The sequence below is a fragment of the Myotis daubentonii genome, chromosome 12 (genome assembly GCF_963259705.1).
Source record: "Myotis daubentonii chromosome 12, mMyoDau2.1, whole genome shotgun sequence".
In the NCBI taxonomy this organism is placed as follows: domain Eukaryota; kingdom Metazoa; phylum Chordata; class Mammalia; order Chiroptera; family Vespertilionidae; genus Myotis; species Myotis daubentonii.
Window position 1 is genome coordinate 36,418,380 of NC_081851.1, and position 19,399 is coordinate 36,437,778.

Consider the following 19,399-nt stretch of genomic DNA (forward strand, 5'->3'; position numbering starts at 1 on the left):
GGCAGGGTGATCAGGGCCCCTGCTCACACCCGCCTTGGCCTGGTGCTGCCTGCTCACCTGCTTCATCATCCCACCACGGTCCCACTCTCGTTGGGGCCCCTTGGGGTGGCAGCACCTCCACTGCTGCCCTCTGCCAGTGTTGCCTCGCAGATGCCCGCCATGTTCCATGCTGCCCCCCCTGGTGGTCAGCGCATGTCTAATTCCTGATCAGTCAAACTCCTGCCTGTGGGGACAATTTGAAAATTAGCCTTTTATTATATAGGATATATCATTAAATTTCAAGGAGATTGCCTAAGGTCATGTGGCTGGCAAAATGATAGAAAAGAGGCTTAAGTCCAGGTTGTTTTTCTCCCAAATGTATTAACTTTTACTATGTGTACTACCCTTCACAGTGACTTAATTATTTCATCATAACATGATAGAGAGTTTTACATGAGGTCCATAGTAATGTGGAAATATTTCTTATTAGAGTTGGTTTTGTGACAGGTGGAGCTGAGCTTTCTATCCCTTGTGTGTAAGCTGTGTTTAGTTACTTCCTAAAAATAGACTATGGAAGGAGGAAACAAGTTACTTTACAGTAAAGAAATATGACAAACTACCTCACTCAGGTGATCAAAGTTACCATCATCAGAGATAAGTTGTGTTGTTATGATGTGATGAGAAGGCACTTCACCTCTGTGGTATTTCTTCTAAAACCTCAGTCTAACCAAGAGAAAAACATTAAACAAGCCAAAATTGAAGAATATTCTAGAAAAGAACTGACTAGTATTCTTCAAAACTGTTAGGGTTATTAAAAATAAGGAAAGTCTCAGAAACTGTCACAGACCAGAGGAGCTAAGGAGACATTTCAACTAAATGTAATGTGGCCTCTTAGATGGAATCCTGAAAAAGGTTAAGAATAGTGGAAATCAGACGAAATTGGAATAAAGTGTGTTGTTCAGTTAGTACAAATGTTGGTTCCTTCAGTTGTGGCAAATGTAGCATAGTAAATGTAAGATGTTAACAATAGGGGGAACTGGGTGTGGCGTATTTGGGAACTCTTTGCAACCATTTTGTAAATATAAAACTATTCTAAAATGACGTGTTTATTTAAATTAAAGAGTGAGAGAGAGATTGAAGATAGGAAGTATAAGACAACTCTTTGAGGGAATTTTGTTACATAGGTAAACAAGGAAATAAGGTGATAGCCAGTAGGGGGAGTGGGTTAAGCAAAAGTGTGTGTGTGTGTGTGTGTGTGTGTGTGTGTTTAATAGAAGTAATACCATGTTATTTCTGATGAGAACGTACAGTAGAAAGCAAAAGTTGATGTAGGAAAAAGGGGGAACTCCCTGGAGCAATGCTAGTAGGAAAGAGTTTTAGAACCTAGTGCAATGCAAGGGATTGGCTTAGGTGGTGTAAACTTCACCTCTGGTAACATGAGCATCAGAGTATGTGGATGCAGATGGTGGTGGTTGGGGATATATTTTGGTGGTAGGCTCTAAAAACCAAAAACTTTCCTGCAGTGGCCTACAGGGCCCTGCATAATTGATTCCTCACCTCCCTCCCCCCTGGCATCTGTGTCCCTCTCCGTTAGGTTTGCTCTGCCCCATCACTCTGGCCTCCCTTTACTTTACCTGAATGTAAAGCTTGAAAGTAAGTGTTGGGGTTGAAGGAGAGAGAAAAAAACCTGGGTGTATGGAAAAGAGAATTGATTTGCCCTTGATTATGTCATTATTTTGTAGCATTAAATGTCCATTAGTGGATATGAATTAAAGTGAGACTGGCCAGCATGGTTATACACTTTCTTAAGCTGTAGTTAACTGGAGATGTAACTAGTAAGTCCATATCAGTAATAGCCTTTAGGAATTTGGTATATATTATGCTCAATACTTTATTATTATTTATATTAGTATTTATATTTAATTATAATGTATTTATTACTTCTTTGGTCTCACATTGATGTTATTACTTCAATTTTAAGATGATAAAAGATAATAACTTTGCCTAAATCTAGACAGCCATTAAGTAGTTTAGAAATAAGGTTTGAGGTAAGTTTTAAAATATATTTTCTTTTCAAAATAAGATTTGAACCCTAGCCTGTTTGGCTCAGTGGATAGAGCGTTGGCCTGTGGACTTAAGGGTCCCGCGTTCAATTTTGGTCAAAGGGCACATGCTCAGGTTGCAAGCTCGATCCCCAGTAGGAGACATGCAGGAGGCAGCCGATCGATGTTTCTCTCTTATGATTGATGTTTCTATCTCTCTCTCCTTCTCCTTTCCTCTCTGAAATCAATAAAAATATATTAAAAATAAATAAATAAATAAGATTTGAAATGAGTTTGAAAATAATAATTTTTCTGGACTTTTGTTCTTTCATGATGCTAATTTAAAACCATCAATATTATAGAGAGAAAGTAAATAACTACTAGTTTATGAATCACAGAATATCATTGAATTAGTTAAGTTTGGAAGAAAGTCTTAAGATGAATCAGAGAACCCCCTACTTATTTGTGGAGAATATATTGATAGAAAGGTTTAAGGTAAGAATTGGATTGAAAAGAACTTATTTGTTATAGGTTATAGACATATTTCACCTTACTTTAAGTCCCTATTCAAATATTTCCTTAAGGAGGCCTTCCTTGACCACCCTGCCTCAAAAAAGGTCAGACCTGCCATCACCATGTAACTTCTTATTCTCACTTCTATTCCCAGTGCCTGACATTATACTATGAGTTTATGTGTATATATGTTTACTGTAATGCCATGAGGTCAGGGTCTTTGTTTTGTGTATAATTTTGTACAGCTGTATCCCAATTCCTTGGCACATAGGAGTTCTTAGTTGATGAAAGAAAGAAGAAAGAAAAGCAAAAGAAAATAGGTAGGTAGGTTCTTAGAGTAAAATTAGAGAAATTCAGAGTTTCTATTAGTGATTATTTCATGTTATTTATATTTTTATGATTAAAATATTGCTCCAGGAGACCTGAATAAATGACCAGTGCTTTGCATTTACCCTTTGTTTTTAATATAATTTAGAATGCTCACATGGCTCTAGCCTTTGTTATTTATCTCCCACACACCGTTTGTCTCCAACCCTGTGGTTAAATAGCAATGATATTGCTAATATTATGTTCAAATATTTTAAACTGAAATTTTGTCAGATATAAGCTTTGTACTAGACCACTGAATTTGGAACCAGTAGTTCCAAGTATTTTAGGTATTTTCCTTGGAGATGTTATAAAATCAGCAGTTAACATTCCTTTTTGTACTCTTGCAGGGGTGAAATGGAGATAAAAATTCCTTGAAGTCTTAGGGATCATGTTTTTGTGAGTGAGAATCAAGGCTGCTATTTAGTTCTTTATCTTCTTGCAAATATAGCAGTTGAGAAGCACTGGTGGTGTGGGGAGCAGTGTGACTTCTTATTTACTGGCTTTGATTTCATCCTTTTGGAGAGAATTTCCCAATTCTCTGCTTTGGGAAATAAGATAATATCAATTTTAATATAGGTAGATGTAAACACCCCAGAAGTAGTTTGTAATTGGGGATAGAAATTTGTTCTTGGAATTTAGTGCTTAGTTTTGAGCTATTGAAGATGATGAAGTCATTTTCTTTTCTGGAGTTTGTCAAGAATATGAACATCTATCTGTCATCATGGTTCAGGCTCTGCTGGGGTGTTTCATCAGAGTTGGAGAAGTGACTCCCACAGTCTACTCTGCCCTTACTCACTTGATTCTCTGTGATACTGGGAGAGACAGAAACATGTTCTGCTGCTTAATGATATTTTAACCAAAGCGACTTTGGTCACTTAATTGTGAAAAGTGGTTGTTTGCAATATAGTGTTTTCTTTTTTTGGACAATTCTCATAGAACTTTACTTTATGTAAGACATAACTAATATCTAATCTGTTGTTAGTTCCACGTACTTGGAGCAATATTAAGGACAGTTTAGATTGCTGCAGTGATATATTTTTGTAGTAGAGTGGGAAGTAGGGGTTAAAAATACCAAAGGAGCGCAAACTCTGATGGAAGTTGATATCTGAAATTGCTTCGTTTCATCCTTACGTTCAAAATTACCCCAAAGCATCTGGCTCCACATTTGTAATAAATGCCCTTGTAAGGATTTTGGTTAGCTGTCATTCAGGAGAAGAGACACTTAGACCTCATTAACAGACAATATTCCCTTTGAAAATGACATGGTATCTACTGTAATCCTAGAGTGTTTTAATAGTCTATTCTATGCTCAGCAATGAAACATTTCAGAAGTGACTGACAGCCAATTGATGTAATTCATGGTGATCTTTTGTGTTGACAGATCTTTAAAAAGTCATGGGAAATTACTACTGTACCCAGTGAAGCCGCCTCCTTTTTTTTTTTTTTAAACTGACAATATCCTGCAAAACAGGACAATTTTCTCTTTGACTGCCACTGTTTTTTATTTCGATAACATGACACGATTTCTCCTTATTATTAGGATTATTTTTGATAGGTAGAATATGTTCTCGATAGGTAATGCTGACTTTAAAATAGAAATTCTTCAGTTCTCCAAATTAACTCGTACTTTTCTGACTTCCACATCAAGGCAACCTTGCTAATAGCCACTTTTGCACTCAGGAAAAAGAATGATTTAATTTAGACTATTAAAATCTTGAAAACTGATTTTAGTCCTTCTCAGAGGGAAAAACATGATGAAAGGAAAAGGATGACAAATTGCTATTTGGGTGTACGTTTTTTCTAGACCACTCCAAAGCTAAAAGGCTGATGTTTGGGGTAATTTTATAGGAGGTCATATCTGTGTCTAAAACTCAAAGTCTCCAAATTCAAGCCATGGAATGAGTGGAAAGGGCCTAATGATGAATATGAACTTGTCTGATGAGTTGTGGAGAATAATACAGAGATCTAGTCCCACTGTTGCCCTAACTTTTCATCTTTGTTGGAACTGTATCTCTGAGTCTTTGCTCTTCGTCATTATGTTAAAAAATAGCTGTTTTTCTCAGATCTTCCAGCTTATCCTTAGGGGAGTAGAAGGTATATTTTCCCTCAGTCCAATCTGTTACTAAAGCATTGTCATTATGAGTTGACATCAGTTTTTGTTTTTGTTTTTTGAGAAAAAACTATGTGCTATGTGCTCTTGAGGAGGTAAGGATGTAGTACCTGATTATAGTCCTATTCATATTTTTGTTTGATATTTCACAGAAATATCATTTGACTGTAAAAAGGTTTAATATCTCTCTTCATCTTTAGTTCTAATTTCCCCTTTGTGTCATCTACCCACTCTCGCCCCAGCTCACTATCTCACTAGACTAAAAGAAGGACCAAGTTCATCTATTGTCTGATACACCAATACTCCCTCTACTTTCTACAACCCTGCCACCAGGAAATAGTCTTATGAAAATGAAAAGTTAAAGATGTAGCCCTGGCTGGTTTGGCTCGGTTGTTGTAGTGTTGGGCTATGCAGTGATGGCGAACCTATGACATGCGTGTCAGAGGTGACACGCGAACTCATTTTTTTGGTTGATTTTTCCTTTGTTAAATGGCATTTAAATATATAAAATAAATATCAAAAATATAAATCTTTGTTTTATTATGGTTGCAAATATCAAAAAATTTCTATATGTGACACGGCACCAGAGTTAAGTTAGGGTTTTTCAAAATGCTGACATGCCAAGCTCAAAAGGTTCGCCATCACTGGCCTATAGACTGAAGGGTCCTGGGTTCTGTTACGGTCAATGGCACATACATTGGTTGCAGACTCCCCAGCCCTGGTCAGGGTGCGTACAAGAGGCAACCAATCTATATATCTCTTTCACATCGGTATTTCTCTCTCTCTCTTGTCTTTCCCCCTTCTTTCCATTCTCTCTAAAAATCAGTGGGAAAAATATCCTTTGGTGAGGATTACAAAAATATATATATATCCTTTGGTGATGATTACAAAAAAAAAAAAAAGTTAAAAATGTAGAAGAGAGAGACACACAAAAAGGTTCCATTCTAATTTCTTTTTGTATTTTTTAAAATTTCTTTTAGATTCTGGGGACTATGAATAGTTTTCATAGTTGAAATAAGTAGTAGTTATTTCTCCTTTTTATGGTATTTTTTTGCATAGAGTAGAATCAAACCATGGAGGGTTCTAGCTGGTGGAAGACCCAGAGTTTAATTCAGCCTACTGTACTGACCCTGCAGCATGCCAGGGCTAGGGCTGCCAGCTGTGCTCTGCTTAGAGGCACTGTCATAAGTCATGTAGATGAGTTAATTTGAGTCATATATCCGTTTAGTTATATGATCTAGAGAAAATAATTTTAGTTTTGTTATAGTAAAATGGAACTAATAATTATTCCCGCTTAATTGAATTCTGTAGGTTGCTGGAAAGACAATGTAAGAAAATGAATTGCAAAGTGCTTTACAAACATTAATTCTGTGTAGATAATAATAGTGATTCTTCCTTATTCTCCCCTCAAAGTAATTAATAGATTACTTTAATATTACCAGCACTGTCTCCTTTAAGGATCTTTTCTATAAGAAAAGAGAAAGAGTATTAACTGAAGAATATGACATTTTCACAATAACTGTGAGTTGGAAGTTATTATTAACATTTTCCAGGTAAAAACACAGGCTTAGAGAAGTAAGAAGTGTCCTCAAGATCAAGAAATCCCATGGTTTCTCTGACTTCAGTGCCCGTGTTTTTTCTTCCATAGACTAATATAGTTTAATGTAATGCAATCTAGTCCAACATCTCTCTGTTCATCATGCCTAATTTGAAAACTTTTTCTTGCCATTTCAATTATTCTAGTTCTTTTAGTGGAGTTTACTTATTTAATTTATTTGGCTGTTATTTAAGGCTAGGCATTATGCTAAATTATTTTTTTTCTCTTAGTCTAGTCTTTTTTAAACAGAAGAAAATATGTGTTTAAAATAGAGTGACAAGAGCTCCTACAGATAGTGGGGGGAATACAAGATGTTCTTGGTAAGCAGAGAAAGCTTCATAGATGACGTAGTAACCCTGCTTTAAAATGCCTTTTGTAGAATGCAGATGACCTCTGCCATTATGCCTTTTGTTTTTCTTGTACCAGCAGATTCATATTAAGCCATTCATCCTAGGGTGAATAGTCAAATGATTCATGCATGTGCTTGGTATTTTCCAGCTTGTCCAGATTATTATCAATACAACACATTTGGAGAAATCCTGTAAGTACTTGGAAGAATTCATCACCAATATCACTAATGTGCTTCCAGAGACAGTCCATACCAGCAAGCTGTATGGCACCACGACTTTTAAGGTGAGAGGCCCTGCAGCAGGCAGGCCATAGTCTGGGCTATTCTACCTAGCATGGCTTTGTTTCTTCCAGGTTGCATAGCTGTATGCTATCCTTTTACCCCCTTTCCCTATTTATTGGTACCTTGCCTTGAGAGTAGATTTAAGAGAAGAAATCAAATTTGATTTCCATTGCTTATTAAATTTTATGAAAGATAAAAATTGTTGGAATTATCTTTTCTTTTTCTGTTATAAGAAAAAAAAATGAGGAACATCCTGAATTGCCAAAGCAATCTTGAGAAAGAAAGCAGAGGCATCATGCTTCCTGATTTCAAATTATATTACAAAACTGTAGTAATCAAAACAGTATGGTATTGGCATAAAAATAGACACACAGTCAATGAAACAAAATAGAGAGCCCAGAACTAAACCCATGCATATAAGGTCAATTAATTTTCAACAAAGGAGCCAAGACTTTAAGATGGGGAGAGGGCAGTATCTTCAAAAAATGGTGTTGGCAAAATGGGACAGTCACATGCAAAAGGAAGAAACTGCACCCCTATCTTATACCATATACAAAAATCAGCTTAAAATAGATTAGTGAGACTTGAATGTAAGGCTGAAACTAGGAAAGTCAGAGAAAAAAACATAGCAAGTAAGCTCTTTGATATTGGTTGTAGCAGTAATTTTCCATTTGACACCAAAAGCAAAAGTAAAGCAACAAAAGCAAGGATAGACAGGTGGGACTCCATCAAGCTAAAAAACTTCTGTATAGTAAAGGAAATCATCAATAATATGAAAAAGCAACTGATGGAAAGGGAGAGAATATTTGTAATTCAAATATCTGATAATGGGTTAATATCCAAAATATATAAAGGACTTTTACCACTCAGTAGTGAAAAAATTCAAACAACTCAATTAAAATATGGGCAGAGGAACTGAATAAACATTTTTCTAAAGAAGACATAGAAATGGCCAACAGGTAATTGAAAAAGCTGTTCAACATCACTAGTCATTAAGGAAATGCAAATGACAACCACAATGAGATATCACCTCACACCTGTTCGAATGGGTGTCACCAAAAATAAAGAGGTAACAAATGCTGACAAGCATGTGGAGAAGACCCTTGCATACTGTTGGTGGAACTTTTACCTGGTACAGCGACTATGGAAAAGAGTATGGAAATTTCTCAAGAAATTAAAAATAGTACTATCGTATGATCCCATGATCTCACTTCTGGTTGTATATTCAAAGAAATCAAAAACATCTTCGAGAGCTATCTATACTTCCATTTTCACTGCAGAATTATTTGCGATCTAAGTGTCCATCAACAGATGAGTGGATAAAGAAAATGTGGTGCATGTATACAAAGAAATATTATTTAGCCATGAAAAATAAGGAAAACCTGCCACTGTGACAACATAGACGAACCTTGAGGCATTATGCTAAGTAAATAAGCCAGACAGAGAATGACAAATACTGCATGGTATCACTCATAGGTGGAATCTTTTTCAAAAAAGTCAAACTCATAGACACAGAGAATAGAAAAGTTGTTGCCAGGGACTGACAGAAGTAGAAATTGGTAAAAGGGTACAAAATTTCAGCTATAAGATGAATGAGGTTTGAGGATCTAATATAAAATGTGGTGAATATAGTTGATAATACTGTATTGTATAACTAAAATTTGATAAGAGAATAAAATATAAATGCTTTTATTAAAAAAAACTATGTGAGGAGATAAATGTATTGACTAACTATATGTGGGTATTCTTTCACAATATGAATGTACTAGAGGCCCAATGCATGAAATTCGTGCAAGGAGCTTGGTCCTTGCAGCCCCAGCTGCCTAGAGGCCCTGTGGCCCTGCCCACTGGTCATTCTGTAAGGCCATTGCGGAACATCGTTGTGGAAGGTCGTTCTGCCGTCTGGTCTAATTAGCATATTAGCTCTTTTATTACTATACTAGAAGCCTAGTGTGAGAAATCGCGTAGCTCCGCCTACTTACGCACACCCTGCTGCGCTCACAGCCCCACCCACCTGTGCTGGTCTTTGGTCGTTACAGTGTTAGGGCCACAGGCCTTTTATAATATAGACTAGAGGCCCGGTGCATGAAATTTGTGCATGGGGTGGGGGGGGGATCCCCTCAGCCCAACCTGCACCCTTTCCAATCTGGGACCCCTTGGGGGATGTCCGACTGCTGGACATTCCTCTCACAACCTGGACCACTGGCTCCTAACTGCTAACCTGCCTGACTGCCTGATCACTCCTAACTGTCCCCCATGCTGGTCTGGTCAACCCTAACTGTCCCCCCCACCCCCCGCCGGCCTGGTCACCCCTTACTGCCCCCCATTCCAGCCTGGTTGCCTTCAACTGCTCCCCATGCCGGTCTGGTCGCCCCCAACTGCCCCGCACACTGGCCTGGTCACCCCTCACTGCCCCCCTCTGCTGGCCTGGTCGTCCCTCACTGCCGCCCCCCGCCAGCCTGGCTACCCCCATCTGCAGCCCCTACGGGCCTGGTCACCCCACGCAGCCTGCTGTTCAGTCATTTGGTCACCCCCAACTGCCCCTGCTATGGGCCTGGTCATCCCACACAACCTGCTGCTCAGTCATTTGAGCACCCTCACTGACCCTCCTGCCAGCCCGGTCGCCCCACACAACCTGTTTGGTTGTCAGTTCAGTTGTGATGGTCACTTAGGCTTTTATATATATAGATAGGACTAGGTGCCCAGTGCATGAATTCATGCACGTTGAAAAGAACTGTGGGCTGCAAGGCTGTGGTGTTCACAGGGGCAGGTCTCGGCCCAACCTCTGTGCCCTCACCAGGCCCCTCCTGCCTTGGCCATTGGTCCCTTGTCTACCATCAGCCCTGCTCCTGCCCATGCTGCTCCCATGCACTGGCCGGCCCCACTTGAACCCACTGACAGTGTGGAGCGATGGGGCTGGTGCCAGCAGCAGGTGCGAGCGGGGCCGGTGCCAGCAGTAGGTGTGAGTGGCGGCTATGGCTCCAGCAGCAGGTGTGAGCAGGACCAGTGCCAGAAGCAGGTGTGTGCACAAGGCAGGACCGTGGCATGCGAGAGCAAACAATTTTAAGTAACCAACAGAGGCTGCCCTGATGATAGCAACCGGTGCCCTGCCTTGGTCTGGTGCCCCCGCTCACTTGCTCCATCATCCTGCTGCGACCAATGCCCGCCATGTTCTGTGCGTGCCCCCTGCTGGTCAGCACACGTCATCGCGACCGGTTCAGTTGTTCCACCATTTGGACTATCTGCATATTAGCCTTTTATATATAGGACTAGAGGCCTGGTGCACAAAAATTTGTGCACACGGGGTGGGGGGTGGGAGGGGTCCCTCAGCCCGGCCTGTGCCCTCTCGCAGTCTGGGACCCCTTAGGGGATGACCACCTGCTGGCTTAGGCCCGCTCCCCGGGGGATTGGGCCTAAGATGGCAATCAGACATCCCTCTGGCAGCCCGGCAGCCCTCAGGGGATGTCCACTTGCCATCGGGGAGCAGGCCTAAACTGCAGTCGGACATCCTTAGCGCTGCTGAGGAGGCAGGAGAGTCTCCCTCCACAACCGCTGTACTGGCAGCTGGCAGCCTGGCTTGTGGCTGAGCAGAGCTCCTCCCATGTGAGAGTGCCCTGACCACCAGAGGGCAGCTCCCGCATTGAGTGTCTGCCCCCTGGTGGTCAGTGTGTGTCATAGTGACCAGTCATTCCCAGTCTTTCTGCTGTTAGGGTCAGTTTGCATATTACCCTTTTACTATATAGGATAGAGGCCTGGTGCACAGGTGGGGGCCGGCTGGTTTGCCCTGAAGGGTGTCCCGGATCAGGGTGGGGGTCCCGCTTGGGTGCCTGGCCAGCCTGGATGAGGGGCTGAGGGCTGTTTTCAGGCTGGCAGGTGACTGAAGCTCCCATCCTCTCCTTTTTTTCTTTTTCTTTTTTATTTATTTTGGGATTTATTTACCTTCTATGGCTGTCACTGGAGCTGAGAGCTGGCTTTAGCTCTGAGGCTCGGCTCCAGCTCTGAGACCTCGGCTGCTGAAAGCAGGTCTCTGGGTTTGTTTGGCTTCTATAATTGAAACACTGTTGCAGCTCCAGCTCTGACAGCTGAAAGCAGGTTTCTGGGGTTTGTTTAGCTTCTATACTTGCAACATTGTTTCTTAGAGTGCAGTCAGAGGCTGGCAGTGGCAGGCGGGGAACCTTGGCTTCCTCCATCACTGGAGCAAGCAAGCCTCCAGTTTGCTTCAGCTGCCTGGTTTTCGGCCGCCATCTTGGTTGGCAGTTAATTTGCATATCTCACTGAATAGCCGTTGGGAAGGGTAGCGAAGTTACGGTTAATTACCATGTTTCTCTATTATTAGATAGGATATCAAATCACTATATGTCCATTTTATTTTAAAGAGCTTATAATTTTATTAGAGGCCCGGTGCACAAAAATTTGTGCACGGGGGGGGGGGGGGAAGGGGGGGTCCCTCAGCCCGGCATGTGCCCTCTCGCAGTCTGGGACCCCTCAGGAGATAACGCCCTGCTGGCTTAGGCCTGCTCCCGGTGGCAGAGGGTAGCCCCAATCCCTAGGTGTAGCCCCTGGTCGGGCTCAGAGCAGGGCTGATTGGGGAGTTTGGGCGCCACCCCCTGTCATGCACAGAGCAGGGTGGATCAGGAGGTTGCGATGCCACCCTCAGTCACGCTCAGGTTAGGGCCAATTGGGGGTTGGGGCACCGCCCCCTGTCACACTCAAGGCAGGGTCGATGGGGAGGTTGCGGCGCCACCCCCTGTCACGCACAGAGCAGGCGGATCAGGGGGCTGGGGCACCACCCTCTATCACCCACAGAGCAGGGCCGATCACGGGGTTGGGGCGCCGCCATTGTCACACTCAGGGCAGGGCCGATGGGGAGGTTATGGCTCTACCCTGTCACACATAGAGCAGGGCCCGTGGGGGGTGGGGGGGTTGGGGCGCCGCACCCTGTCACACACAGAGCTGCAGGGTGATCAGGGGGTTGGGGAGCTCCCCCGAATCAGGCACAGAGCAGGGCTGATAAGGAGGTTGGGGCGCCTTCCCCTGTCAGGAACAGAGCAGGGCGGATAGGGAGGTTGTGGCCCCGCCCCCTGTCACACACAGAGCCGCAGGGCGATCAGGGGGTTTGGGCGCTGCCCCCTGTCACGCTGATCCCGGTGCTGGGAGGTCTCTCAGCTCTGCTGATCCCGGTGCTGGGTGGCATATTACCCTTTTACTATATAGGATAGAGGCCTGGTGCACGGGTGGGGGCTGGCTGGTTTGCCCTGAAGGGTGTCCTGGATCAGGGTGGGGGTCCCCACTGGGATGCCTGGCCAGCCTAGGTCAGGGGATGATGACTGTTTGCAGCTGGTCACACACCCTTCAGGGTGGGCGTCCCCACTGGGGTGCCTGGCCAGTCTGGGTGAGGGGCTGAGGGCTGTTTTCAGGCTGGCGGGTGACGGAAGCTCCCAACCGCTCCTTTTTTCCTTTTTTTTTTTTATTCTGAGCCAGCTTTAGCTCTGAGACTCCAGCTCTTAGGCCTCCGCTGCTGAAAGCAGGTATCTGGTTTGTTTCGGTTCTATAATCGAAACAATGTATAACTCCAGCTCTGAGATCCCAGCTGTCTGAAAGCAGGTTTCTGGGGTTTTGTTTAGCTTCTGTATTCGTTACAATGTTTCTTAAACTGCAAGCTCAGAGGCCGGCAAGGCAGGCGGGGAACGTTGGAGTCCTCTGTCACTGAAGCAAGCAAGCCTCATGTTAGTTTCAAGCTGCCTGGCTGCCAGCCGCCATCTTGGCTGGCAGTTAATTTACATATCTCACTGATTAGCCAATGGGGAGGGTAGCGGTCATATGCCAATTACCATGTTTCTCTTTTATTAGGTAGGATTTTCAGTGTTACCTCAATTTGACTGAAAAAGGATAAATGATAAAGGATAAAAATGAAGTGGTCAACCACAAAATATTCTTTAGGTAGTTAAGCTGCTAGATGAGTCGCATGTTCAAGGTGTGACCATGGCTTGTTTCAAATTACCTATAAAATTACTTAAAACAAAGTTTATTATTTATGATATTATGTGTGTATCATTACTTATAAACTTTCCAATCATTTTTTTATTATGTTAATATTGATACTCTTTTAGTGAGGAAAGGGCTTATTTAATCCCCCTGCCAGCCTAGTTGCCCCACGCAACTAGTTTGGTCGTCTATGGCTCAATGGTTGAGCATAGGCCAATGCACCAGGAAGCTGATGGTTTGACTCCCTGTCAGAGCACATGCCCATGTTGCGAGCTTGATCCCCAGTTAGAGGGTGTGAAGGAATCAGCCAATCAATGTTCCTCTCTTATCAATGTTTCTATCTCTCCCTCTCCATTCCCCTCTCTCTCAAAACTCAGTAAAAACATTTTTAAAAACAAACAAAAAATAAATAAAGAGGCCCCAAGAATGATTATGGAAATATGACAAAAACTTTAAGAACTTTAGAATAAATAACCCTAGGCAGTTTAATAAGAATTATAATTACTCTTAAATATTAGCATTATTATGGAGCATGGGTAATATTGTATCCAAAATATATCCAGCTCTGGCTGGTGTGGCGAAATGATTAGAATGTCAGCACCCATACACAAGGGTCTTGGGTTTGATTCCCAGTCAAGGGCACATACCTGGGTTGCAGGTTTAATCCCCGGCCCTAGTTGAGCAAATACAGGACACAACCAAGTGATGTCTCTCTCTCTCTCTCTCTCTCTCTCTCTCTCTCTCTCTCTCTCTCTCTCCCTCTCTCTCTCCCTCTCTCTCTCTCTCTTTCTCTCTCTCTTTCTCACCCTCCCTCCCTCCCTTCCTTCCTTCCTTCCCTTCAACTCTCTAAAAATCAATGGAAAAAATACCCTCAGGTGAAGATTAACATATAAATTTTCCCTTGATTTACTGTGGAAGCCAAAATATCTCTAGGAGAGAAAATGTAGGGGGGCGGGCGGGGAGCTGGACTATAGTTAAGTGTTCAGCAGAGAATAAAGCATTAGAGAAAACATGAGGATCGTTTATACTTGTGTATCATATGGGGAGTATGTAATAGGTACTTCTACTCTTCCCCTAATCTATCTCAATTTTTTTATTTCAAGGGCTTTTCAGACTATGGTCAGATGTCTCTCAGAGAATGACTTGTATATTTCGTTGTTGCTTTAGCATTAAAATCGCTGAGGGAAAATTAAAGGCAGACGGGAAGCCATAGGGGTTGAGCAGCCAGTTAAGTGCTTAGTAAAGGAGAGGTTCTGGAGACTATGAAAGGTCATGTCGACAGTGCTTATTGGAAACACTGTTTGCGTAAAACACATTGGGAGTTTATTTTTACCAGATCATTTCAGACCAGCTAACTCAGAACTCAGTGTAAACATGGCAATTATAACAGCTACATGTTGTGTATTTTCCTAAGCTACTGTTTCCAGAAAACTTTCCCTTGCAGATGGAAATCTTTATGCTGAAAAAGGGGCAAGAAGAATTAGGAGGTCTTCAAGGTATTTTCTTGCAGTGTTCCCTTTTCTTGCCATACGCGTCATAATTTTTTCATTGCTTTCCTTGTTCATAAGAATGTCTTCATTCCCTTACAAAATAGAATGAAGGTATTTATTCATTTACTCCATCGCAAATATTGTTTGTATACTTACTATGCAATAATGTGTTAGATTCTTAGAGAAAAAAATAATTCTTAGTCCTTAGAGTTTATAATCTACACAGATGTCAGAGCCTGTAAGTTCTATACAGAGCAACGTGAGAAGTACTAGGATAATACATTACATACATTAAATCTCTGATTGATTCTAAAAGTTTCTATAAAGCATCCACTACATACCAGGCAATTTATAGGTATGAACTAAATAAACAAGTCTTATATGCTAGTTGACTAATGGGGATGATAGTTCATAAACATACACACACAAAATCTAATTTAATGTCAGGGAGTGGTAAAAAGCAGGAAGAAAAGTAAGTGACCTGAATGAAATGAGAATGGAATCATTTGAATTTCTGAGAGCTTTTTGGTCAGAGGGAGCTGTACAATAGTAGGCATTGGTGTGTTCAAGGAGTATAAAGAGGTCCGTCAGCAGTGATGTGTCTATCATCGGTGGTAGGAGTGATAAGAGATCAGATAGGAGTCAGATAATTTCTAGCCTTGTAGGTCACAGGAAATACATAAGGTTTTATCCTGGAATGAAATTTGAGGCCATTAGATGATGGAAGTGATAAATGGATTTATATATTGGTGGGTAACGTTGGTTACTGTGTGGAAGGCAAATACATTGTGGATCAGTAGGGTTGAAGAAGAGAGCCCAATTTGGAGATTATTGCAGCAGTCCAGGTAAGAGGTAGTGTTCACTTGAATTACAGTGGTGGGGATGGAAGTGGTCAGAAATATTTTTAAAGGAAGACATGGCAAGTTTATTGTTGGATTGGATATGGGGTTATAAGAGAAAGAGTAGAGTCTAAGATTTTTGAACTAAGCAAACTTAGTTCAATGATTCAAACACACACACACACACACACACACACACACACACACACACACACACACACACCAAAACAGTAACCACAAAAAATTTATCTGCACAATTAAAGGTAAAAGTAAAGAGAAGAAAGCAAGGATGATTAGTGTTAGAATATTATCTAAAATTATTTACAAATAGCTCAAATGAGAAAAAAATGTATGAGCATTTAAAAAGATACTAAGAAGGAAGTTATAAGTCAACATCTCTTCCTGCTAACATCTCTTAGAAGGCCCCTCTATCAGTAATTGACAAATGTGGGAGGCAGAAAATCAGTAAGGATATAGTTGAACTGAATAGTACAATCAACCAACTGGGTCAAGTTGAATACTTTATCTAAAAACAGTGAGTGCACATTCTTCTTAAGAACATTCACCAAGACAGACCATGTTTAGACAATAATACACACCATAACAAATTTTAATGAATAGAAATCATACAAAGCTTGCTCTTAGACTACATAGAATTAAACTATGGAAATAATTAACAGAAAGATAGCAGAACATTCCCCAAATATTTGGAGATAACCAACACACTTCAAAATAACACTTGGGTCAAAGAAAAAGTCTCAAGAGAAATTAAAAAGTATTTCCAATAGAATGAAAATTAAATACAGCTTTTCAAAATTTGTGGCATCAGTGAAAACAGTGCTTAGAGAGAAATGTATACCATTAATTGTATATATTTGAAAGAAATAAATTTCTAATAGCAATCATCTAAGCTCCTACCTTAGGAAACTAGAAAAAATAGAGCAAATTAAATGCAAACGAATCTTTTAAAAAAAATAGAGCAGAAATTAGAATGGAAAATCCAAAGAGAAAATTGGTGAAACCAAACACTGATTCTTAGAAAGATCCATAAAATTAAACCTTGAGCCAGGCTAAGAATAAAATAGAGAAGACACACGTACTAATATCATAAATGAAAGAGGAGCCATCACTATTGATTCCATGTACATTAAAAGAGTAATAAAGGAATATTGTGAATAACTCTATACCTATAGTTTTATAGTGATGAATAAATGTGGGGAGATGTATGTGCTAATTGGTGTGGGGAATCCTGTTTCGATGTGTACCTATATCTAATCCTTCCATAGTACATTCTAGATATCTTACAATTTTGTCAATAATACCCTAACAAAGCTGAAGTAGAGGCAATACTTCCTTCCTCATTGTTTGAGGCCAGGATTACTCTCATACCAACCAAACATTTCAAGAAAGGGAATCGACAAACCAATATCTCTTATGAATATAGATGCAAAAATACTTAGCAAAATATTAACAAATTGAATTCAACATGTATCAGAAGCATACACAGTTGACTCTTGAACAGTTATAGGGGTTATGGGCTGACCCCCTGAATAGTCAAATATATGTGTTATAACTTTTGACTCACCAAAAACTTAACAACTAACAGCCTACTGTTTGACCAGAAACCTTAATCATAAACAGTCAATTAACACATATTTTATATATTATATGTATTATATATGTATTATTACAATGAAGTAAGCTAGGGAAAGGAAAATGTTATTAAAATAACAAAGAAAAGAAAATGTATTTATAGTATTTATTGGGGGAAAAATCCACATTTAAGTACCCAAACAGTTCAAGGGTCAACTGTACAGTGCAACCAATTGGCATTTATTTTAATTGCAAGGCTCATCCAACATTCAGAAATCAATTAATATAATCAATCACATCAGTGGGCTAAAAAAGGAAAATCAAACAATCATTTCGGCAGATGCAGAAAAAGCATTTGACAGTATCTAGCATCTATTCATGATAAAACCTCTCAGCAAACTAGAATGGAAATTTCCTAAACATCTTCAGAAGCTGTATAGCTAACAACATACTTGATAGTGAGAAGCTAGAAGCTTTCCTCCTAAAATCAGGAAAAAGGAAGGGATCCCCTCTATTCAGCATGCGATAAGACAGGAAATATAAGATCTACAGATTGAGGAGGTAGAAATAAAACTGACTTGTTTGCAGATGACATGGTTGTCTATGTTGAAAACAAGAAAGAATTGACAACAACAACAAAGAAAACACTTTTCACAAACTCTACCAGAACTGATAACTGTATATTAACCCTATATCCTCAACCATGCTCTATTCAAATATCAGTCTGGTAGAGAATAGCAAGGTTGAGGATACAAGGTTAATATACAGAAGTCCTTCGTTTTCTTATTATACTAGTAATAAACAGCTGGAATTTGTCATTAAAACACAATATCATTTTCACTAACATAAAAAAGAAATATGTATAACTCTAAAAAATAAAAAAGGTCTATGTGAGGAAACCTATAAAACTCTGATGAAAAGAAATCAAAGAATAATGATCTAAATCAGTGGTCAGCAAACTGTGGCTCGCGAGCCACATGTGGCTCTTTGGCCCCTTGAGTGTGGCTCTTTGACAAAATACCGACTTCTGCGCATGGGCCATGAAGTTTCAATCGCACTGTACGTGTGCGCCCGCACGTGGTATTTTGTGGAAGAGCCACACTCAAGGGGCCAAAGAGCCGCATGTGGCTCGTGAGCCACAGTTTGCTGACCACTGATCTAAATAAATGGAGATATGTTCCTTATTTAAGGATAGGGAACATTCAATATTTTATCAAGGTATCAGTTCTTCCTAACTTGATATATAGATTTGAGATAATTGCAGTCCAAATTCCAGCAAGTCATTTAGTGTATATTGGAGAAAGGAGTCTTTTTAATAAGTATTGTTAGAACATCTGGACATCCACATGGAAAAAAGGAAAAAAATGAATCTAGACACAGATCTTACATTTTTCACAAAAAAATAATTCAAAATGGATCACAGACTTAACAAGTAAACACAAAACTATAAAATGCCTAGAAAATAATATAAGGGAAAATCTTGATGACCTTTCATTTGGCTATGACTTTTTAGCTAAAACACCAAAAACATAATCTACCAAAGGTAATATTAAGTTGGACTTCATTAAATTGAAACCTTCTGCTCTGGGAAAGACACTGTTAAGAGAATGAGAAGACAAGCCACAGACTGGGAGAAACTATTTGTAAAATGCATATCTCATAAAGGACTTACATCCAAAATATACAGAGAACTGGTAAAACTCAACAACAAGTAAACAACCCAATTTGAAAATGGGCAAACGATGTGAACAGACACCTCATGAAAGAATGGAGAGGGAATATTAAATTAAAATGAGATACTACTACACAGCTGTTATAATGACTGAGAGCACCAAATGCTGGAGCAGCAGCAGCTCTCAGTCATGCCATTTTGGAAGATGGGTTGGTCAGTTGCTTAAAGGTTGAACATAGTCTTGCCATGCAATCCACCAGTCATGCTCCTTGGTATTAACCAAGTGAGTTGAAAACCTAAGACACACAAGTACTTACACTTGAATGCTTAAAGAAGTTTTTTTCATAGTAACCAAAACTTGAAGCTACAATGATGTCCTTCCAGAAATGAATGGGTAAACAAACTGACACATCCAGACTGTGGAATGTTGTTGTTCAGTTATGAAAAGGAATGAACTGTCAAGCCATGAAAAGACATGCAGGAAGCCTGAATGTACATTGCTAAATAAAAGAAACCAATCTGAAAAGCTACATCTATTCAACATCCTATTCAGTCATAGAATATATCATACGATTCCAA

The 19,399-nt window shown here is 40.4% G+C and overlaps 1 protein-coding gene across 5 annotated transcripts in view; it reads left to right on the forward strand.

Annotated features, from left to right (window-relative positions):
- Positions 1-19,399, forward strand: part of EXOC6B (exocyst complex component 6B) — a 555,911-nt gene that overhangs the window by 324,480 nt on the left and 212,032 nt on the right. For all 5 annotated transcript variants that reach the window (XM_059659432.1, XM_059659431.1, XM_059659433.1 and 2 more), the window contains one exon: positions 7,109-7,243. In XM_059659432.1, the coding sequence (XP_059515415.1) occupies positions 7,109-7,243 (135 nt within the window). The remainder of the gene's footprint in view (positions 1-7,108; positions 7,244-19,399) is intronic.